This window comes from Pleurodeles waltl, chromosome 4_2 (genome assembly GCF_031143425.1).
Source record: "Pleurodeles waltl isolate 20211129_DDA chromosome 4_2, aPleWal1.hap1.20221129, whole genome shotgun sequence".
NCBI lineage: Eukaryota > Metazoa > Chordata > Amphibia > Caudata > Salamandridae > Pleurodeles > Pleurodeles waltl.
Window position 1 is genome coordinate 559,360,307 of NC_090443.1, and position 20,796 is coordinate 559,381,102.

Sequence of the window (20,796 nt, forward strand, 5' to 3'; positions counted from 1 at the left end):
AATATGTTTTTGATATACTAATAGTAAGAGTAATGCATCTATTCCCTCTAAAGAGTGGAAAACTGTGCTGTATCTAATAAGAAATAGTTGATGAACTTTTAGTTTCCATGCTCCAATGGCGACATGTTTGCACCATAATTTAAGTGTGTGTGTTTTCTGTTGCATATCTTTTGTATTTGAAATGGACATTTCAAATACAAATTTGACACATTAACTTTGTATGTGTGCTTTGGAATGTAGTGCATGTACAAAGTCAGAAACAAATTGTAGAAATTTCGTCTCTGAGGAATCAGAAGGCCAGGACCTGCAGTCAGCCCTTCATCTGTAGACAACCCCTACTGCACATGGCCTTCAGTCAGTTTGTGTGTTAGCTACTGTTAGCTACTGGGCTTGGCCTCCAGGTCCTACACCAGAGGAGGGCAATGTCCACTGCACACAGCCAGCCAGGCCTTGTGGCCATGCCCCCTCGGCAGATATCCAAGCTCTGACTGAGTACAGCGCTGTCCTCAGGGCCTGGCCTTTGGCCAGGTCATGCACCCACCCCCACAACAGGCAGCAAACCATACCAAAGGCTTCTAACCCACATGTTCCTCTTCCTATATCTGTGTATATGTGGGGTATCAGATACTGTATTAATGGTTTGATTCTACTCCTACAGTGCGCCTCACTATTCTATTGTCAGTTGCGGCTGCCTTGTAATACTGGAGTGTTTTTATCTTCTACAATCAGCATAGACTAGGAATTCTCTTGATCCTTAGGAGAAAGTGCAGAACCTGTGCAGTGCCCATTTGGAACCAATGGTTAACATGTGAGCCATGCCAATGTTGTGCTTAAAAGAAGGCTAGTCGTTCAACTGCCTGCCGATATTTACTGAACATAAAAAATAGCTTAATATGGGGTCTGGCTTTGAATTGCATCCTAACAAAATAACAACAATAATAAAAATAACAATAAGACTAACAATAATAATAATAATAATAATAATAAATTATAATAATAAGTAGAGTCTTCATTAGCCATGAGTTGGCCCATTAGAGTTTATAAATTACTCACGGAGGCATCTTGGTGTAGGGGACCATCCTTCATCAGAACATGTGATTCTTCCAGATTGATATCCTGATTCAGTTGCATAGTTTCTATGGCACTCATAATCAATTTCTCTTCCTTTTGACATTGGAAAATAGTAACTTTGATAATAATTATAACTCCAGGAGCTCAGTTTTCCATTTTCTATTTCTGGATATTCGCAAGCTTTACCTAGGAAAAAAGCAAGGCATTTAGGCCTGGTTCCTGGTATCAAAATATTACTTCATCATTAATGCTTCCACCTTGGAATGTGTTCAAGAAGTGTCTAAGGTAGTGCATTACCATGTTACTTTTCTCTTCGATTTCAAACATTAAACCGAAGATGTATTTTTAACCAAAGCTCTATGTTCTGACTGAGTCACTGGCAGCATTTTGCCAAATTGTAATGAAAACTTAATTGATATTATGCATTGTTTTACTATTTATCTACATCACGGGAACTCAAAAATGACTTTTGATCCATTGAAGCCAATCCGGAGGTGAACAAGGAATCCTACATCATGTATAAGAATAATGGGAATTCATTAAAATACTCATTGAAGAAGACAACATCTCTAAAACATACAAGTATTGTTTCCTCATTATTGTCAGGTTCAGTGTCCCATCCTACAGTGCAAATAAGAACATGCCCCCAAATGGATGTAACGGATAAGATGGCAAAAAATGATCACCACAGTAAAGATACTGAGGACTAACTTGACAGCACCCTGTCATGCCAAATTTTAAATTCCATTGTAATGAGAAGCTCAGTTATACATTATATTCAAGTTGTGTGTGCCATATGACGTAGACATTCAAGAAAGTACCATATATCAAAAGTTCATACTTCCATGCAATGTAAGGCACAGTACAATAAGATTATTGCTGTCTCCTTTATTAGGAGTTCCTTTAAAGACATTGTCCACCTTCTCCAGCTTCTAGGGAAGACATAACTTATCTCTCTTGTGATAAACTATCCTTCTTTTTGCATGGCATGTAAATAAATATGGAGTAGAGATGTTTTCCTGCTCAGTACTGACTAGAAATTGCCAAACTGACAGTGACAGAATATACAATCCTGCAGAAGATTGCTACATCACATAAACATCAAGGGAGTATAAATTTATATAGGGCACTAACAGGATCGGTAAATGCATAAAATACAAAATATTCCTTCAGTGCTGCTGTCTCCCTACAGTGTATCTTCCGTCCTGACTTCTGCTCCTTCCAACAGTGTCCCTTCACTTTTCCCCCTGCTGGTGGCCTCACGTCTGAGGTGCACCCCTTAATCCCAACAAATGTCATTCTCTTCCTCAAATTTTCCTGCAGAATTCTCCTCACACAGCAGTGTCTAATAAGATCCGCTCTCTCCCTATAGTGTTTTAGACCTGCTTGTTTCCTTGCTTTGCAACAGTGGTAATCGAGGTATCCATCTAGCTGCATCATTGTGGTGTCTAATCACACCCACTGATTTTGGATAGTGTCACTTCATTGTGATTCCTTCTCCTCCCTATTCAACTCTAAGCCTAACTGCAACACCCAATGGGCCAGATCAGAAAACATTTTGACTGGTGTTAGTTCATGTTCTTGTTGATGTGCTGAGGCAGTGCTTGATGAAAACTCCTATCACCATATTATAAAAAAGGTTTCTGGAGATGATAATCTGTGACAAAAACGTTTGAGCACATTTGTTATTTGGCATTTTGTTGGGGTGATGATGTGTTCTGACTTATGGCTTTCCGAACCCCACAATTAAACTTCTTTTTCGCAGTGTCTCTCATTCAGGGCCTGAAGAAATATAATCACAATACCCCCTTCATGATGGAAATCTATTAGCTTCCTTTGCAGACTGCATCATCTTCAAACCCGCTGCATCATTTACAAAGCCCCTGCTTATCTTCTGGGACACAGCAAGATTACCATACTGTATACTAAGAAAGTATACTGTATGAAAGAACAAGGCAGAAGGCCTTTTCCAACTATGCACTGAGGATCTAGAACAGTATCCCTGTATTCAATTCAGGAAAGAGTTGAAAACTCACTTCTTTAAAAAAGTCTACATTATAATTTATTAATTATCCACAACTCATCTACTTCGCCTGTCTCTCATTGACTTTTGGCTAGGTCTGCACTATAAAAGTACCATGTTATTTCAATTTGATGTGGTTTTAATGTACTGTGGTGTGTTGTTTTCTGTTTGAACTGTTTTGGTGTTTTGTGCTCTATTGTGTTTGATTTATGTTTTAATCTTGCTTTGTATATTTTAATGTAGCGCTCTCTTGTTTTCTTTAGTTTTACCAACAAATACTGCTACATTTCCAGCTGAAATCAGCACATGCTTTTAAAGTTGATATGATAAGCAATCATTTACTGGTACAGGTGGTAAGATAGCACTGCTCAGGCTCTTCAGCTATTTATTTAAGAGACAAGTCAGCCCAAAATAGTGGCAGAGGCTGTGGGTCCAATTTATCAAGCCTTTCTGCCAATCCAGTGGTTCACAAAAAGTGATGCAAACAGGAACAAAATCCTGAATTGGGATTTATTTTTTGGTGGAAGTCTTGATTTGTGGTGGAAAGGAGCACTAAACATATGCCAAGAACTGGGCTGCACTATTTGTGTCAAAGGGTATCTTATGAGCGGTAAACAGTGTTCCAAAGCCTCCACACATGGGTTTTGCTGAAAAGCCCTATCTACTCAAAAAGGTAGACAGAGCTTTATAGAAAAATTTATACCTCCTCAAGACGGGCATACGCTTGTGATATTGTTATGTTACATTCCATTTATTGTTCCCACTGCTACCACAAAAATCCCTTTCACTGACACACATTAATGCACAAATATAAAATGAAGTTATTTTGAAAGCAGCACATAATTTTCCTAAACAAACAAGGTCCAAGTCTAGAAGTGGAGTTAGTTGCATCTTATTCCACAACATGGACTCGCCACAGATCACATCTTGCTCCCCTGCCTCTGGCTATGGGAGAGGAGCAGTGGCGTAACAAAGGTCCCCACAGCCCCCACGGTGCCAGGAAGGCCCGAACTCCAGGAGGCCCACTCAGCTCAGTCGTCTGGCCTGAGAGATCCTGAGTGAGTCTGGAGGGGGGGGGGGGCCTCCATGTACTATGCAGGGCGGCCCCCTCAAGTTTCGCTATTCCACTGGATAGGAAGGTGGATAGGTGGCACAAAGGTTTGATCAGGAGTCTGAAAGGATGGCAAAGCTCTCAACAACTGAAAGTTTCTTGGTCTCAAATGCTAGCATTAAATTCATAAATCTGTTCTTAATAACACATATCTGGGAGAAACGTTATGTTCTGCTTTTTCAAGAGACAGGGACTATAATCATGAATTGGAGCTATGTTTGCTTTCTAATCTTTTTCTCAAATGATAAATAGTTGTAACCATGTCTCTTTCTTCTTTAAACAAGAGCAACAAAACATGTGGCATTTCTAAAGTACGTATCTTTCGTTCTTTGGTAATAGACTGACCTAAAATAATTCACAAGCATGCAACCACTTTCCTAAGAAGGACTCCGTTTTTGTTTTGTAGACTTCTGCATGTCTGTACAATCAAGCTATTCACAAATGTAAACTTAATCATAAGATAACCTACACATGTCATAACATCCACAGAAGCAGGGTCTCTTTTGGGATTCCATCTCAACAAATGTGTTTGATGACCTTTTACATAATTCAGACGACTTAATTCCAAACTTTTTTTTACACTCATGTATTTCAATTGGCTGACTTTGTTTGGCGTGTTCTGCTTGTCAGCGTGGACCTCTTTTAAGTTTTTTTTTTAGGGTATTTTAGTGTTTTTACTATTTTTAGTAGTCTTTAGGGTCTACACTTTATTACTGGCAAGGGGAGTGTGTCTTAAGGACCCTTTTAGTAATCGGGTTGCACACCCCTGTTTTAGCTTAGTTTTACGGTTTGTGTCTTATTCACATTTTATACATGTTTTTATTCATGTTAGCAAAACTGCTTCTAGCAATGACTTTTATGCATTTTATCAGCTCTTTTATTCTAGAAAAGGCAAGGAACACACTGCTCATTTAATCTTCTTTTGTACTGCACATAAGCAGTATTCTTTGTCCAAGGCTGTTAAATGTGGTACACTATATGCTAATTGTGTTGCCAGTTCAGGAGCCAGCTTCTATCTCTGAAACACAGCATTATATCAGGACTGTGGTCCCAGTGTGACACGTGATTATCCTGGGACGCGTGCTGCACAACAGGCACTTTTGCTTGTTCTGAACTCCCAGCTTCCCGAGAAGATTGCCATCTAAACAACAGGCGGATTCCTGATATTCTATCCAGGTATGGGACTGGAGTTAATCCCTTATATCAGGCCAGGTAGAGGGTTACAATAACTATGCCCTCAGATGTAGACATAGGATAAGGTAGGAATCTCTAGAACATCTAGAACCACACACAACATTGTGGGGTTGTTCATTTTCATCACCCTGATTGCAATGTTGGTTACATGGTTTTGTTTCATCTGCCCAATTATCACTGCGCATGCATTTTATACAAGATTGTGATTGTTTCAATAAACGTACTGAAAAATTATCTCACATCTTGTGCCTCGCCTAGGCATGCATGAGTAACTGAGCGAAGGGGATATGATATATTTCGACTTCATCCCTGGGGAGTCGGAGTGTCGTTTTCAGGTTGCCATTCACCCATTATCCCAGTAAATTTGGAGGTGCGGGTAAGGCACTGTGAGCTAGCCAGGAGTTATGCTGACAGCTTCTGTACTCAGTCTCCCCCACTCTGCAGTTCTGCCGTCCTAAACACGCAGTCCTACTACCAAGGTAGGAACCGCATAACAAGTTTACTCCTATAATTAGTACGAACTACTGTTCGTTGCTCATCATTTACAAGTGTAACTTTACTACAAAGTGTAGACTTTAATCTCTCCACCACCTGAATTCAGGGCGTGGAGCCTAATTTATAGGTGTAAAGTTACTACAAGTATCTTTTTCACACGTAGGTGAAGGTCTTCACCAGGAGGAACCAATCTCTCTGTAGTAAAGTTTAGTCAAAACATAGTTTGTTCAAGGTTTAAAAAAAAAAAAAAAAAGAAAATATTTTTATATGTTAACTTCTAATAGTATGAATATATATACTATAAATAAAATGTTAATAACCTAATCTTCACCTACAAATATTATTTACAATATATTAAAATAAAACTATTTTTATTCATGTTTAAATAAAATAGAATTCCACCTGAAGTAAAATAAGTATATTTGAGCGTTTAAATTAATATTATTATGCGATGTATAGAATTACTTGAAAAGAATGTAATTTAAATAAATATGAATGTTAGATTAATTTTAAAATTGAATATTTTTAATGAAATGTTAAAACTTAATAACAATTATGTTTATTTATGGAATTCTTAACATTCAGTATAATGCATATTTTTTAAATTAGTTGAAATAATGTATTTATTTTAACATTAATTCTCCTGGGGTTTTATTTTAAGGCTTTCACTCCAATATTTTGTATAAGGCAGTATTGTAGTACCAGTGGTTGGACATGTGTGGTGCTGGACTTACTCTGTGTCTGAGTTGCAGCAGTTTTTGAATAGCAAAGGCTTACTCTTTGCAAGTTTGCGTTTGTCCCTCACTACATCCCTCCCTAATATTCTTCTTATTCCTGTCTTGATCCCTCCCTTTTTTAATAGATATTCCACATTTTCCACCCTCTCCCCTCCCTGTCTCTCCCACATTTACAATAAAAATCTATACTTATGTTTGTGGAGATCTCCACAGTCGGGCCGGTGATCTCCATAACAGACAGGAAATTTGTAGGAGTAGTAGGTAGGTATATGTATAGCATTATGAAATATGTTAGCAGTACTATTGTAAAACTACTAATGTACTACAAAACACAGTTTGGGAATAGCTCTCTATGCTGGATTAATGTGCAGAAAAATATGACAACTTCATTGAAAAGGCAAGGCTTTGCCTGTAACTCAATGCTACCCATGTCTATCTATGAAAAAAGTGCACACTAATTAAGTGTCCCACAAGTCATGCAACCTCCCCTAAATATACCCTTGCTAACAGCACTGGAGGCATCTTTAATGGTTTGCATGCCAGCAAGATAAAACCCCTTGAAACACAATACCCTTTTATGTCCCTAATAATACCTAAGGGGAGCACTACTCAAATGTGAGGTCTATTGGCTACGTTTGAATTTCCCCATAAGAATCAAAGTCTTTTTCATCTTTGCTAGTGCTGAAAAATCACCACTAAACCTGGCAAAAAACCACACATCAATAATGTCAGTGGAAGAAAATCCATGCTCCGACAGTGCAAGTGGAGAAAATAAGGTGGTCATTCTGACCCCGGCGGTAAAATGCACTTACCGCCGGTCAGAAGACCGCCATAACACCGCCGCGGCCGCGGAAACCCGCCACGGTCATTCTGACCCGCAGAAGGCAAACCTCCGAAAATCCGACAGCCACAACCGACCGCCAGACCAGCGGTCGGCGGAAAGGTGGAGGTGACAAAACCTCCACCGCCACGCCAACAGAAATACGCCCATGCCATTACGACCCACGAATCCACGCGGCGGTCATTCAAACGCGGTATTCCATTGGCGGGACACACCGCCGCGGTCAGAATACACACAAACGAACAAAACTCAGCCACATTGGACGATTTGAATCCCACACACCTGATACACATACACACACCACTCCCACACACACAATACAATATAAAACACCCACCCACATCACCCACAAACCCCTACGCAAAAAAATTCTGAAAGAAGGCCTGTTAAATAGTTCACACTACAAAGAGGAAAGATTGACAATGATTGCCAGACAGCATTGGTCGACATTAAACACCTTTCTTCTATTTGCATTTTACATTGAGATACCTATTGTTTAGAATGCTCGGTCCTCACCCACACAAGGTGGCATTTTTGCAGTAGATAGGGATAGGATCCCACTTGGGGGAGTGTGTTAGGCCACATGCCTACTCGACTTGTCATCTTACTGCATGGTGTGCAGCAACAAAAATGTGATGCTGTAAAAAAAGTAGAAATTGCCTAAAGTTGATATAGAAACTGTTTATTCTTGTCAACATGGATTCTAAAGTTCTAAAACACAAATGAATCCATATTTTACTTTCATTATTGTATTAAAAATAAATAAATGGCTGCACTTTAATGTTAAATTGTGGATATAGTAGGTAATGGTCAATCAGTAAAACATGATCGGAAGCTAACAGATTACTGAAATATAGCAAAATGTAGACATACTGTTGCCCTTCTGATGAACCAGCAGCACTGCTGCTTACAGAAATTTCACAGTAGCCTCTGTAGTTCTCACAATGGAACCACGCACATACAAAACATATAAACTGTCAATGTTCTTTTTAGAAAGTGCAGTTAGGATAAAAATCTCATGCAGACATAGGAAGTTAGAAACTCCCTGCTCACTTTATGTCTTTGTTGTTGCTGTTCTATTAATATCTAAACTAGGAATCAGTTGAATTTTCTTCCTGCAAGATTTTGCGCTATATTTCCAAGTTTCAGTTTCAATTAATTTGTTTTGTACTTACATGTAATCATTTGCTATCTTCATAGCTGTGTACCTACACTTCTCTCTGTTCCCCTTCATAAACTCTTTGTCCTCTCACCTATGTTGTCTATCTGTCCCTTGTCCTCTTTGTACATCTTATCACGTTTGCTCTTTCACCTTTGTGAAACCTAAGCTCTAGGAGGACTTCTCCACTGAAATATGAATCATTTTTCTCTTTTTTGTTTTTAAAATGTGTGTAACACAACCTCTGTTGATAGCCATGCCTGATCTTTCAATATTTATCTTATTGTTTCATTTTTGTTATCTATGTGATGTAATGTTGACTACTAGTAAAGCTCTTTGGATATGAACACTGTAAACAATTCAGATAAATACCTAACATATAACATTACTTGACGTAAAACAAGCTAAATATTAAGATTCATCAATATGAGAGGCACCCATATGCTATCTTGCTGCTTCTTCACAGTTTTAAGTTAATTGGTTAATGCGTAATCTTTGGAGTTCAGGCTGAACCAGAGCTTATGATGCAATTTTTTGCCTGCTTGGTCCCGGCCCCTCATTGGAAGAGAAGAGGGGTTGGTTTTGAAATATGGCAAATAAGTCCCTTAAATAGTATATTATCAGATTCTTATTGAAGATAGAGAGCTTGACAAGGCTCCAGAAGTTGTAAGACAGGGATCCTATACTCCTATAACTATGACTATGTATTCATGTCATCTACAATCTACAGATTGCTCTGGTATTGCTGGATACTGGATTTCAGAATGGTAGGACAGTGAACAGGCTCCTGCAGGCAGTCGGGCTGATATGGAGAGAAAATCTACAAGTGCTGTTGTATTTAGTGCATGGATAATTTACAAGTAGTGAATTGTTGCTCTTCACTGCAAAGTTGGAACTAATAGTGGACCTATATAAAATGTAAGTTTTCAAAGGAATCAATACACAGCTAAACAGGTTTACGTTTAGCAACACCAAAAGTATTTGTCTTTATGTATGCAACACAGAGATATATACTGATAATACTGAAGCATTTATGAAATAAGAATTACACTACTTACTTTCACATTTTAATGGGGGAACCCAGCCATCTTTCGTACATGTTGGTTGTCTGTCTCTGCTGTACAAAGCCACAAATCCAGAACGACAGTGCAAGTTAACGGTGTCATCCTGTCTGTATTTGTCCTGTTTTGGCAGCATTTCACCATTGATCACAGTTTCATAATAGCACTCAATTTCTAAGAAAAAGTAGATGTGGTTTTACTATACAGCAAAAAAAAAAAACAACAACTCTAAATTCATTTTACAAATTCAAAAGAGGCAGATAGAGGTTGAAACCTGACCAGGAGGCATCAGTTCATGGCAGAGATTCACACAGCGTAAAGATAAAGTAAAGAGGAAATTTCTCATATGTCTCTTAAATTAATCTAACTGGAATAGGAATGCTGAACAATTAAAGCTATGCCAAAGAGGCTCATATGCAAGAAATAGCACACAAATGTTTTATTGACAAGGGAACTCAAGTTTTATATAGCACTTTCTACTGAAATATATAAATATAACTATTTCACATAGTGCCACTACCCAGTTCAGTAGTGCCCATCTTATCAATCATTGAAAAACATGTAGCATGTTCTGTATCAGCATATCGACTCATTATCATCAAAAAGACATGCTTTAAGGGTGCATTCAATTAATAATTGTCAGCTGATTTCAAGATTTTGACCTTGCCTTTAAGTGATTCTAGTTGTGGATTCCGATGTTATGTCTGTTTGATAAATTCTCCAAATATAGAAAGCCAGAGTGTTCAAATCAGGCTGACAAAATTCTTTTTGGTGAATTGTCAAAGTAAAGAATAACCTTTTCTAAGGAAAACTAAAGTTTGCTCTGGCAAAAAGATACAAAAAGTTCTTAGCATTCCTAAAATGAGAGGAAGTGTCAGAAGAAAGCATTTTAAAGTTAGAAAAAAAGTGAAGGATGCAAGAAACAAAACAAGGACTGTAGCAGTCATTTTTCTATGTCTTTCATGACACAATTTAAAAAAGAAAAGAGGAAAGCATCAAAGAGGACAATCACAAAATACGAAAAAAGCAAGTAAACAAAAGAGAGTGATAGAAAAGTGGTAGGTGTACAGGAGTTTGAACAAAAACCAGTGGGAGAGGAGCATCAGCACACCATAGACATGAGGGAGGGACAAGGGGGGAAGGACTGGTTAAAAACAAATTAGTGTAAAGAAGAGAGAAATAGGGAGCCCTAGGGTGAACTTGTCCTGCTAATTGAAAGAAGAAAGGAGGTGGGGTTATATATAAACATGAGGAAGTTGAAGGTGGAGGAGTTAAATGTGGGTGATACAGGGAGAACCTCCCCACCTCCAGTTGCAAAACGATTAGAGGAGAATTTGAAATGAAAATGAGAAAATCAAATGGGATTTAAGAATTTTCAGCAAGAAGAACTTTTACTAGATTGTTTTCATCAACATAGTGAATGTCTTTCATGTAGAAAAAAATGTGGGTACTGGTTCAACAAAAATGGTTCATCAATACCAGTTTTTGCAGGTTTGTTTTTCAACTGAAACATATACAACCATGGCCTCCATGTACCCTGGGCAATATTTTGTGTTTGGTCCCAGACCATGTGTAAGAAATAAGCATTAGAGTGCAATCAAAATTTACAATTGTGACAACTATTGAGTCTGCTATCCTGAATCCCCTGTACTGTGCACCCTTAAATGGGACTTCTTTCAGCATTTGACTCTCAGGGTAGGGAGGTAGAGCAGTCTAGTGGTAATGCAGAGAGGTGTTGTCGGCTAAAAATTCAGATTTCAGGAATGCAGCATTTAACAATCAATACATAAATATCCAATCCGTGCAATATTTTGTCGAAAAAGGGAAGTCTTCACACGCAAAACTAAATACCACACACAAAATTGTAAATGTGCAAAACACTCACTAATAGAACTAAATGCCTATAACAGTGGTCAACTAACCCCCTAAATCAAGACTAGCCGCCATAGGTTTGAGGCATCTTTAACAGTTTGTGCACCTGTAGATACTAACCCCTAAAACCACAATACCTCCAGAGATGCCATTAAGTATTTATGTGTCTTTGTTACATTTCAATCTCAAGTACTCTTCCGTGCTCTTAAACAAATACAAAAATATTTTACCTTTCAATATTGAAAAAACAAGTTTCTATTTTTAGCACAATTTCAATAAGGAACATTTCTTACTGAGCATTGTGAGCATGTTTTAATTCAAACACTTCATTGTTAAAACATGTTGCCTACTGAGCTCTTAGGACCCAAGAGAGTCTAATAAAACTCCCAAGGAAAGACAAATCCTCAGCATTCTTACGTCCATTGTGGACACAAAGGTGCATTCTGCACTAAGAAAATATTGCTAAATGAGGGTAGGAAGTTGGGGTAAAATCCTACTCTCAGAGGATACTTAGAGCCAGATGTTTCAAAAAAACAAATTGCATTTCTTAAATAAAGAATTTTAAGAAATCGCTATTTAAGAAATGCAAAATGGTATGTATTTCTTAAAATTCGCAAATGCTATTACTAAATCGCAAATAGAGAATCCGACCCCATTACCACCTATGGTCCTGTTGTGAATGTTTTAGCATTTCCCAAATTGAGAATAACAGTTAGGAATTTGCAATTTAGGAAATGCAAATCCCAGGGATTCTGGGGGCCTAAGGCCCCCTCTGCTGCACCCCAAAAATATTTTTACGGACATGTGAAGCACGCATTTTTAAAATTTGCACATGGTTGCCACCAAACTTCAGTTTGTGATAATTGCATTTCCTAAATGCCCAATTCGCATTTAGGAAATGCTTGATACATGTGGTTTGGAAATCGCAAATAGGAATTCTCTTTTTGCGATTTCCGATTTAGAGGATCGCAGAACGAAAAAGGCAATGGGTCACAGAAATGAAACTAGGTGCACACCTATTCACCCCAACCTCTGGAGGGACCACCAAGATTTTCAGGATATGGGGTGTTTACTTAAACCCTAGCCCTCTTCGCCTTTGGGGGTCTTTAATAGTACACATATACGTACAAATTGTACACAGATTAATGATCAAACTGTAGGTGAAATATACAAGGAATTCTCATCGTCCTGCAGTGTGTGTATAGTTAAGAAAGTGGTCTAAATCTGCTTTTTCAAAGTAAGTTCTATTCATTTTCTGAGTTTTAATAAGGTTCCTTTTGCCTGCTTAATTAATATTTAATCTAACCGATACCATGCATCATGAGCTTTGGGCTATGTGAAGTACTTGTAGGGTGACCTGCAGAGATTTTAAATGGGTTTAAAATGGCAACACATTGGCTAACTCTCATTTTCAGCCCGTAATTTGATTGCACTATGATGACCGATTACATGCCATCCACTTTTGAAGCATTAACTTCTACCAGGTGCAATTCAGATAGATTTTCTAACATTAGGATGGTTTTTGGAAGCATTACTTTTGCAACCAAATTTTCAAATGATGGAAATAAAACGACTTCAACTGGGGGAACACTGTCCTCAAATTAATTGTTTTCAATGTAACTGCATCGTTTCATCCTGTTCATTGAGCTGCTTTTATATTTAAAATACAGAAGTCCATGGAAGTAATATTGAAAATGTTTTAATTGAATAGTCATTGAATCATGTGTTTGAGCTCATAAGTCAATCAGTTTGTTGTTTCTGAAGGAGAATAAAAATATCGGCGGTGGTTGTCGTGGAAGAAAGGGGCTGGTTTAGTTTTATTGTGATTTTTCTTAATGCTAGGCTGGTCTATCTGCAAATGCAGATTAAGGGCCTGATTTGGATTTCGGCGGATAGGCTACTCTGTTACAACAGTGACGGATATCCCGCCCGCCAAAATATAGATGCCGAGCGGACCCTTCTTGGTCCGTTGATATAAAACTCTTGTAGTTCTCAAACTGATAAAGACCATATTGTAAATATATTTCTGTCCCTTTTTTAGGTCTTATCTACAAAGTTTAACTGTCTGGTGACAACTTTGTCATCACCCACCACACACTACATAGCATACACACTTGTAAACACAAATGCTTACATATACAGACAGGGCCTTTTGGATACCGATACCTTCATTACGCCATTGGTAAATGTTGTCTAACTAGTACTATGTGTTTTTCACTCAGGATTTACACAAGTCCCTAGGGAGGAAGCTATACTGCTCCACAAGAACTTCTCCCTGACGGTGACTGCCAATGTATGTGACCCCCCAGACAGATTTGTTGACATAGATGGCGTCCATGAAGATACATATTATAACTTCCTTATTTACCTCCACCAGTGCCCACTCCCACTCTTCAGACTCGTGTCCACTCTTCGGTCCTTTACCCAGGGTATCAATATAATTGGGGCAATTTCTGCCAGTCCAACTATAGACACCTCTGGACCTCACTCTGTTGTAGTTTAGCAGCATTAGCATAAGACATCTTGTATTTAGTAACTATTGTGAACATTTCGCGGAATCCATTTTGTATTCATGGCAGCCATTTTCTCTGCCACATGCTGCCATGTGCTCACCATGTGCTCTGTCCTACCTTTCTGTTAACTACTCTTGAAAATCTGCCTAGTGACAAGTTATATTTAGCATCTCCCACTTCGCACATGCTCAGTAAGGTCTGTAGCTGTAAGTCCTTGAAAACTGTCAGCTCCTCCTACCTGTCGACTGTGCATTTCCACATGACCTTACATGTATGCAAGTCTTGCTTCTATAATTGTACCACCTCCTTTTAGCCCCTGCGTGGGTATAAAAGGACCATGCTCTCTCAGTTCAGTGTGCTACTTCAAACATTACCGAAGGGTGCTGTTTGAACTGTAGTACCACCTCATGAGGTTAATAAACTTTGGGGGTTATTACAACTTTGGAGGAGGTGTTAATCCATCCCAAAAGGGACGGTAAAGTGACAGATATACCACCAGCCGTATTACAAGTTCCATAAGAAATAATGGACTTGTAATACGGCTGGTGGTATATCCGTCACTTTACCGTCACTTTTGGGACGGATTAACACCTCCTCCAAAGTTGTAATAACCCCCTTTGTCTTTTATTTCAGTTTCTGTGCCAACTTCTTCCTACATGGTCTGAGGACTTTGTGCAGAGAAAGGTGAACCCCTTGCACTAGTAGGCCTTGCTGAGGTTTACTTCAACAAATTGGTGCCCTAACAGGGACTCATCGGTGACTCGGATGCCCAACGGATTGGTCGCGACAAAGGATTGGGATCTCGCTGCGGACGATCAATGCCTGAGGAGACCCGAGTCTTGGCAACCACGGCGTTTTTCCCTTCTTTCTGATTTGACCATCCAGGTGGCGCCGGTCCTCGACTGAGATCCTTTTTGTTCATTCGTCATACAGTGACCATTTGGTCGATTTTAGAACTTGGCAGTCGGAACCTGGACACCCAGAGATTGGTAAGGGCCGTTTTACTGCACTTGCTGTGGGTTTTGATGCCTTTGTTTGGTAATGTAGTTTAGCACTACTTACTGTGGCTCTCATGTTATGGGTGACTAGTCAATTTGTGTCCTTTGAATTGATATATAAATTGCAATTTATATAGGCAGGTAATGAGGAGAATTTTCTCCAAATTAATTTTGATTTGAATGGCACCTTAAGTGCTACTTTTGATTATAATATTGCATATTCTGCACTATTTTTTGGCATGCCTGTTTTTAGCGCACTTCGTAGGATGTGTTGCTTTTGTAATGGTACCAATTTGAGACTGGAAGAATCGCAACCGGCACCCCCAGAGGGGACGCCAAATAGAGATATGTATGTTAAACATGGTCTTTCTTCTATAATGTACAGGACATTATGAAATAAATACAGTCGTGCGGATCCTGAGTTACGTTGGCCAATGCATGGGTCATTTGATTTGCGAAAGATTGAGTATTTGGAACAATGTATGCGAAAGTCTAGGCAAGATATGTTTGACTGTGTACGAATGTGGGAGAAAGAAGTGCGTGGACGAGTGAAGCGTGAGCAAGCCTTGCTTGAGAAAGAGCAGCGGAAGAATGTATATGTGAAAGCATTGGAAATGAGAAAGAAAGAAATAAATGACTTAAAGGAGCTAGAAGAGAAAGAACGTAAATTACAGGTAACTGGCCAATACACCGTTAGGCAACCTCTCTATCCTATCCTTAATAAACCACATGATGATTTATTGTTATTAGATCGCCCCCCACCTCCGTATGTTGTTCCTTCTGCCCCTCATGAGTTAGTTAAGGCCTCCAGTTCGGACCAACAGAAGATGCGAGACAGTCGCTCTATGTTGCCTGCTGACCATGCGTCTGAGCTTAGATCTATTGCTCGTAAAACAATTCGTAGCGTTGTCTCTGATTCTGAACTTTTAGACAACATGAAAGGGTGGATGGAAAAGGAGCAGCTATATTTTACTGAGGCATTTGGCTCAGAAGTTATTGAACTATATCGGAAATATTCTGATGAGTTAGAGCCCGATGATGTAGCAGCTTATCATAAGCAAATGTGTGATGGTCTTTTTGTTTTCTCCCAGGTGGCTGATGCAATCAGGCGTTTGGTGAAATTATGTGTTTCGGCAGTCTGCTTGCAAGAGGAGAAAAGGGCTGTGGACGTAGTTGCACGAACATCTCAGACCGGTGGGGTGCAAGCTTCCATCTTCGGAACAGATAAGACTATGATAGTTCATGCAAAACCAATGCGGGAGGCCGCGCCTTTGTATGTTCCTCCTAAAGGATTGGGTCCAAGTGATGATAAAACCTCTGTTGATGCTAAGGGTTATTTTATTTATAATTGGGTGTATACTCCTTGGAATAGGGCAGATGTAATGGCACTTAAAACAGCATTACCTGACCTGCGGAAAAAAATAGCCGCCTTTTATGAGGAAGTTGAGGGAGCAATTAGTTCTTGTACTATGACTTTGGCTGACATTGATGTATTTTTCGGATTGATATTACCGCCAGATATGTGGAGAACTGTTCGTAAAATTGATGATCGTGCAGTTTTTGGGGCGTCATGGAAAGAATTAGAACAGATGGACGGGGATAGGGAACCTGCGAAAAAGCCATATCAGTTGATTCTAGATCTTCCTGCAGCCATATTAGTTAAGTTAAAAACAATTATTCCCCCTAAAAAGATAGATTGGACTGTTTTAGCGTCTTGTAAGCAAAAGACGGATGAATCGGTCTCTGATTTCTTTACACGCTTTGAAGAAGCATTTCATGATTTTAGCAGTCAGTTATTGTCAGATGATACGGGCAGACATTTGTTTGTCGATAAATATGTCGCAAATCTGTTACCAGGAATAGCTAGTCGTCTAAAAGCTAGTGAAAGTTCATGGACTACCTCTACTCCGGTTTCTCTTTTGACTATGGCTCAGTATTATGAACGTCAGGCATTAGAAGCAAAAGGTAGCAAGGATAAAAAGATTAAAGAATTAAAAACGAAGGTTATGTTGGCTCAAGCTTATGGTACGCCTTTTAGAGGTAGTGATAGAGGTGGACGTGGATCTTATGGTTCTTCTTACACTCGTTCGAATTTGTCTGTTGATCAGTGTGCGTATTGTAAGAAATTTGGGCATTGGGCTGCAGATTGTCCAGCACTACGTGTTCAGCAGTGTTCACGTGGTCAGGGACAAATGAGAAATCGCTCAGAAAATTCAGGACCTAGAAGAAGCACGAATGATCATGCTAGGGTTTATGCTAATGTACGAGGGCAGGATGGTTTTAACACTTTTGATAGACGGAACCAATACCAGATGTCTAACCATGTGCAGCCTGATTTCCAAGATTCTGCTTATGCATAGGATTGCCTAGGATGGGGTAAGGAATCATTTGAAGTTCCAGTAGATCAGAGGGGTCCCTATGTTACAGCACATGTTTTGGGTTCTACGGATCAGTTTCTGGTTGATACAGGAGCTACTCGTAGCGCCTTGTCTAAACAATTGATTCCAAGGGCTCCCCTGTCTGGCTTAACCATTACATCGATAGGTTTCGATGGAACACCTTCCCCTAGCCCATTGTCACAACCACTTGCATTCCATGTTGATAAATTTACTGCTCCATGTCCATTTTTGCTTTCTCCAAATACACCAGACAATATTGTGGGTCTTGATATGCTCAAGTATTTCAGGGCTACAATACGATGCTCTCCTGAAGGGGTGCGTGTTATTTTAAATGATAATCATCCTGTGATGGAAAGAGTTTGTCTTGTTAAAGAGGATATTGCATTAGCTTCACTCCCTAGTACTTTGTGGGCTACTTCAGATACTGATGTGGGACAAATGATTATTCCACCTGTACATATTAGTGTCAAGGAGGGAGCTGTATTGCCACGTTTGCATCAATACAAAATTTCACAGGAGGGCGAAGAAGCACTCACACGAATTGTGCATGATCTTATTGCAGTTGGAGTTGTTGAGGAAGTTCTGTATAATGTTTTTAACAGCCCGATTCTTCCTATTCTGAAAAAGGATACTGATACCAGGATTTACCGATTCATTATTGATTTACGAGAAGTCAATAAGATTGTGATACCACAATATCCTGTGGTATCTGACATCACGACACTTCTTACTTTGGTTCCCCCGACAGCAACTACGTTCTCTGTGATAGACTTGAAGAATGCTTTCTTTTCGATCCCTATTCATCCTGACAGCCGATATTTGTTTGGTTTTACTTTGAATAAACGATCATATAGATTTTGCAGAGTTCCTCAAGGCTATACGGAGAGTCAGAGTATTTATAGTCAAGCGTTAAAACAACAACTTGATTCTTTTGTTTTGCCTGAAGGTGTGGCTCTCATACAATATGTCGATATTTTGTTGGCGGCTGATACCCCTGAGCAATGTGAAAAGTGCACTTTGTCCTTACTTTCTTTTCTTGCTTCACACCATCATAAAGTGTCACGAAAGAAATTGCAATATTGTAGACCAAAGGTAACCTATTTAGGTCACCTTTTGTCTAAGGAGGGCTGTGCACTTACATCAGATCGTATTCAAGCAATTTTAGACACACCAGTACCCTCTACTCAGAAAGATGTTTGTGCATTCATTGGTCTTACTTCTTTTTGTAGGCAATGGATATTAGGGTTTTCACACATTGCCAAACCTTTGCTAGCACTTTTGACTAAAGATACTCCAATGCCCCTCCCATGGACAGATAAATGTGAGACTGCTTTCAGGCAGCTGCGACATGCCCTTTGTTCAGCACCAGTGTTAGGTACTCCAGATTACATGAAGCCTTTTGCACATTACGTACATGAGAAAGATGGATGTGCATTGTCAGTTTTAGTACAGACACATGGCGATAAGCAGCGTCCCTGTGCATATTTTTTTTCAGTACTTGATCCTGTCGCTCGAGCGTTGCCTGGGTGTTTTCGTTCAGTTGCCGCAACGGCTATGTCAATACGTCAGAGTGAAGGGATAGTTTTGTCACATAAGCTGTTGGTGTTAGTACCCCATGCGGTTGATGCTCTTTTAAATCAAACAAAGACACAACATTTAACTAGTGCTCGTATAACAGGATATTAGTTGACATTGCTGGCTCCTCACATTACACTAAAGAGATGTGCAACACTAAATCCAGCCACTTTGTTGCCCTATCCGGTGAGTCAGCCTCAGTCACAAGAAACACATGATTGTATATTCCTTACCGAAGACCAGACAAAGGGTCATATTGATTTACAAGATACGCCCCTTCCAGATGTAGACGGGGAATTGTAGGTTGATGGGTCTTGTTTGAAGTTGCCAGATGGTACGACCTCAGCTGCATATGCAATCACCACAATACACATGGTAGTGGAGACAGCTCGTATACCACAGAAGTCAGCTCAAGCAGCTGAACTAATAGCTTTGACACGAGCATGTGAGCTTAGTACTGACTTATGTGTGAACATTTATACAGCCGCTATGCTTTTGGAGTGGCTCATGATTTTGGTTTGCTTTGGAAGGAGAGAGGTTTTCTCACATTCCACGGGATGCAGATAATGCACTGAGAATTAGTGCATAACCTATTGACTGTATTGACATATCCAAATAAACTAGCTATTGTGAAATGTAGTGCACACAAGAAAGTGACTGACAAGATAGGGCAAGGTAATGCTTTTGCAGACCGCGTAGCACCTGAGACTGCGATGCAGCGAAGTACTACTTCTATGTATGTAGTGAAGTCACAAGCTGAACGTTGGCATAATGCTAGATAAGACGTATTAGATATACAGAAATCTGCTTCTGTGAAAGAACGTGAGCAATGGTCTGAAGATGGAGAATTGGATGATGAGGGCTGTTGGCGGAATAAGCAGATGGATAAATGGAATTTGCCTATAGCTTTTGTACAACCTATGGTTCAGATGGCACATGGGCTGGCACATGTTGGAGCTTCAACAATAACGAAGTTGCTTACGCAAATTTGGGAGCATCCAGAAATTTCCAGTACAGCTAAGAGAGTAGTACAGTCTTGTTTGATCTGTTTACAATACAATCCTGGAAAAGGGACACGTACTCCTGCGGGAGGGTTTGCTACACCAACTGCACCTTTTGAAGTTCTACAAATGGATTATATTCAGGTTGAACGCTGCAATAATTTAAAGTATGTCTTGGTGGTGGTATGTGCCTTCAGTAAATGGATAGAGGCGTACCCCACAAAGGATAATACTGCCATTACCACAGCAAAGGTGCTTTTGAAAGAATTTTTCCCTAGGTTTGGTATTTGCAGACTTTTATGGAATGATAACGGACCTCATTTTGTTGGAGAAGTTATTAAGTATGTCCTGAAGGGATTAGGGATCAAACAGAAGTTCCATGCGGTTTTCCACCCACAATCAGCAGGGTTGGTGGAAAGGTATAATGCTACTTTGAAGCTGAAGTTAGCAAAGATACAGGCTTCCACATCCTTAACTTGGCCGGATGCATTACCGTTGGTATTATTGTCTATTAGGTCAGTGCCACACTCTCAACTTGGCCATAGCCCATACGAAGTGGTTTTCGGGAGGCCAATGAACATTTGGGGAGTCCTAAACCAAAATCTGTATATGATGTACCTTGTGTCCTGATAAATGATTATTTGGCACAGTTAACCGACAATTTGGTTTCTATTCATCAACAGGTTCGAGAAGCACTTCCTGACAGATCTACAGGTGAAGGCCATGAACTCCGACCTGGTGACCAG

General features: G+C 39.5%; 1 protein-coding gene across 1 annotated transcript in view; it reads right to left on the reverse strand.

The window, feature by feature from the left end:
* Positions 1-20,796, reverse strand: part of LOC138293099 (complement factor H-like) — a 639,206-nt gene that overhangs the window by 476,957 nt on the left and 141,453 nt on the right. Inside the window, exons 7-8 of the mRNA XM_069232111.1 lie at positions 9,690-9,866; positions 1,054-1,257 (exon numbers count right to left, since the gene is read on the reverse strand). Of these exons, the coding sequence (XP_069088212.1) occupies positions 1,054-1,257; positions 9,690-9,866 (381 nt within the window). The remainder of the gene's footprint in view (positions 1-1,053; positions 1,258-9,689; positions 9,867-20,796) is intronic.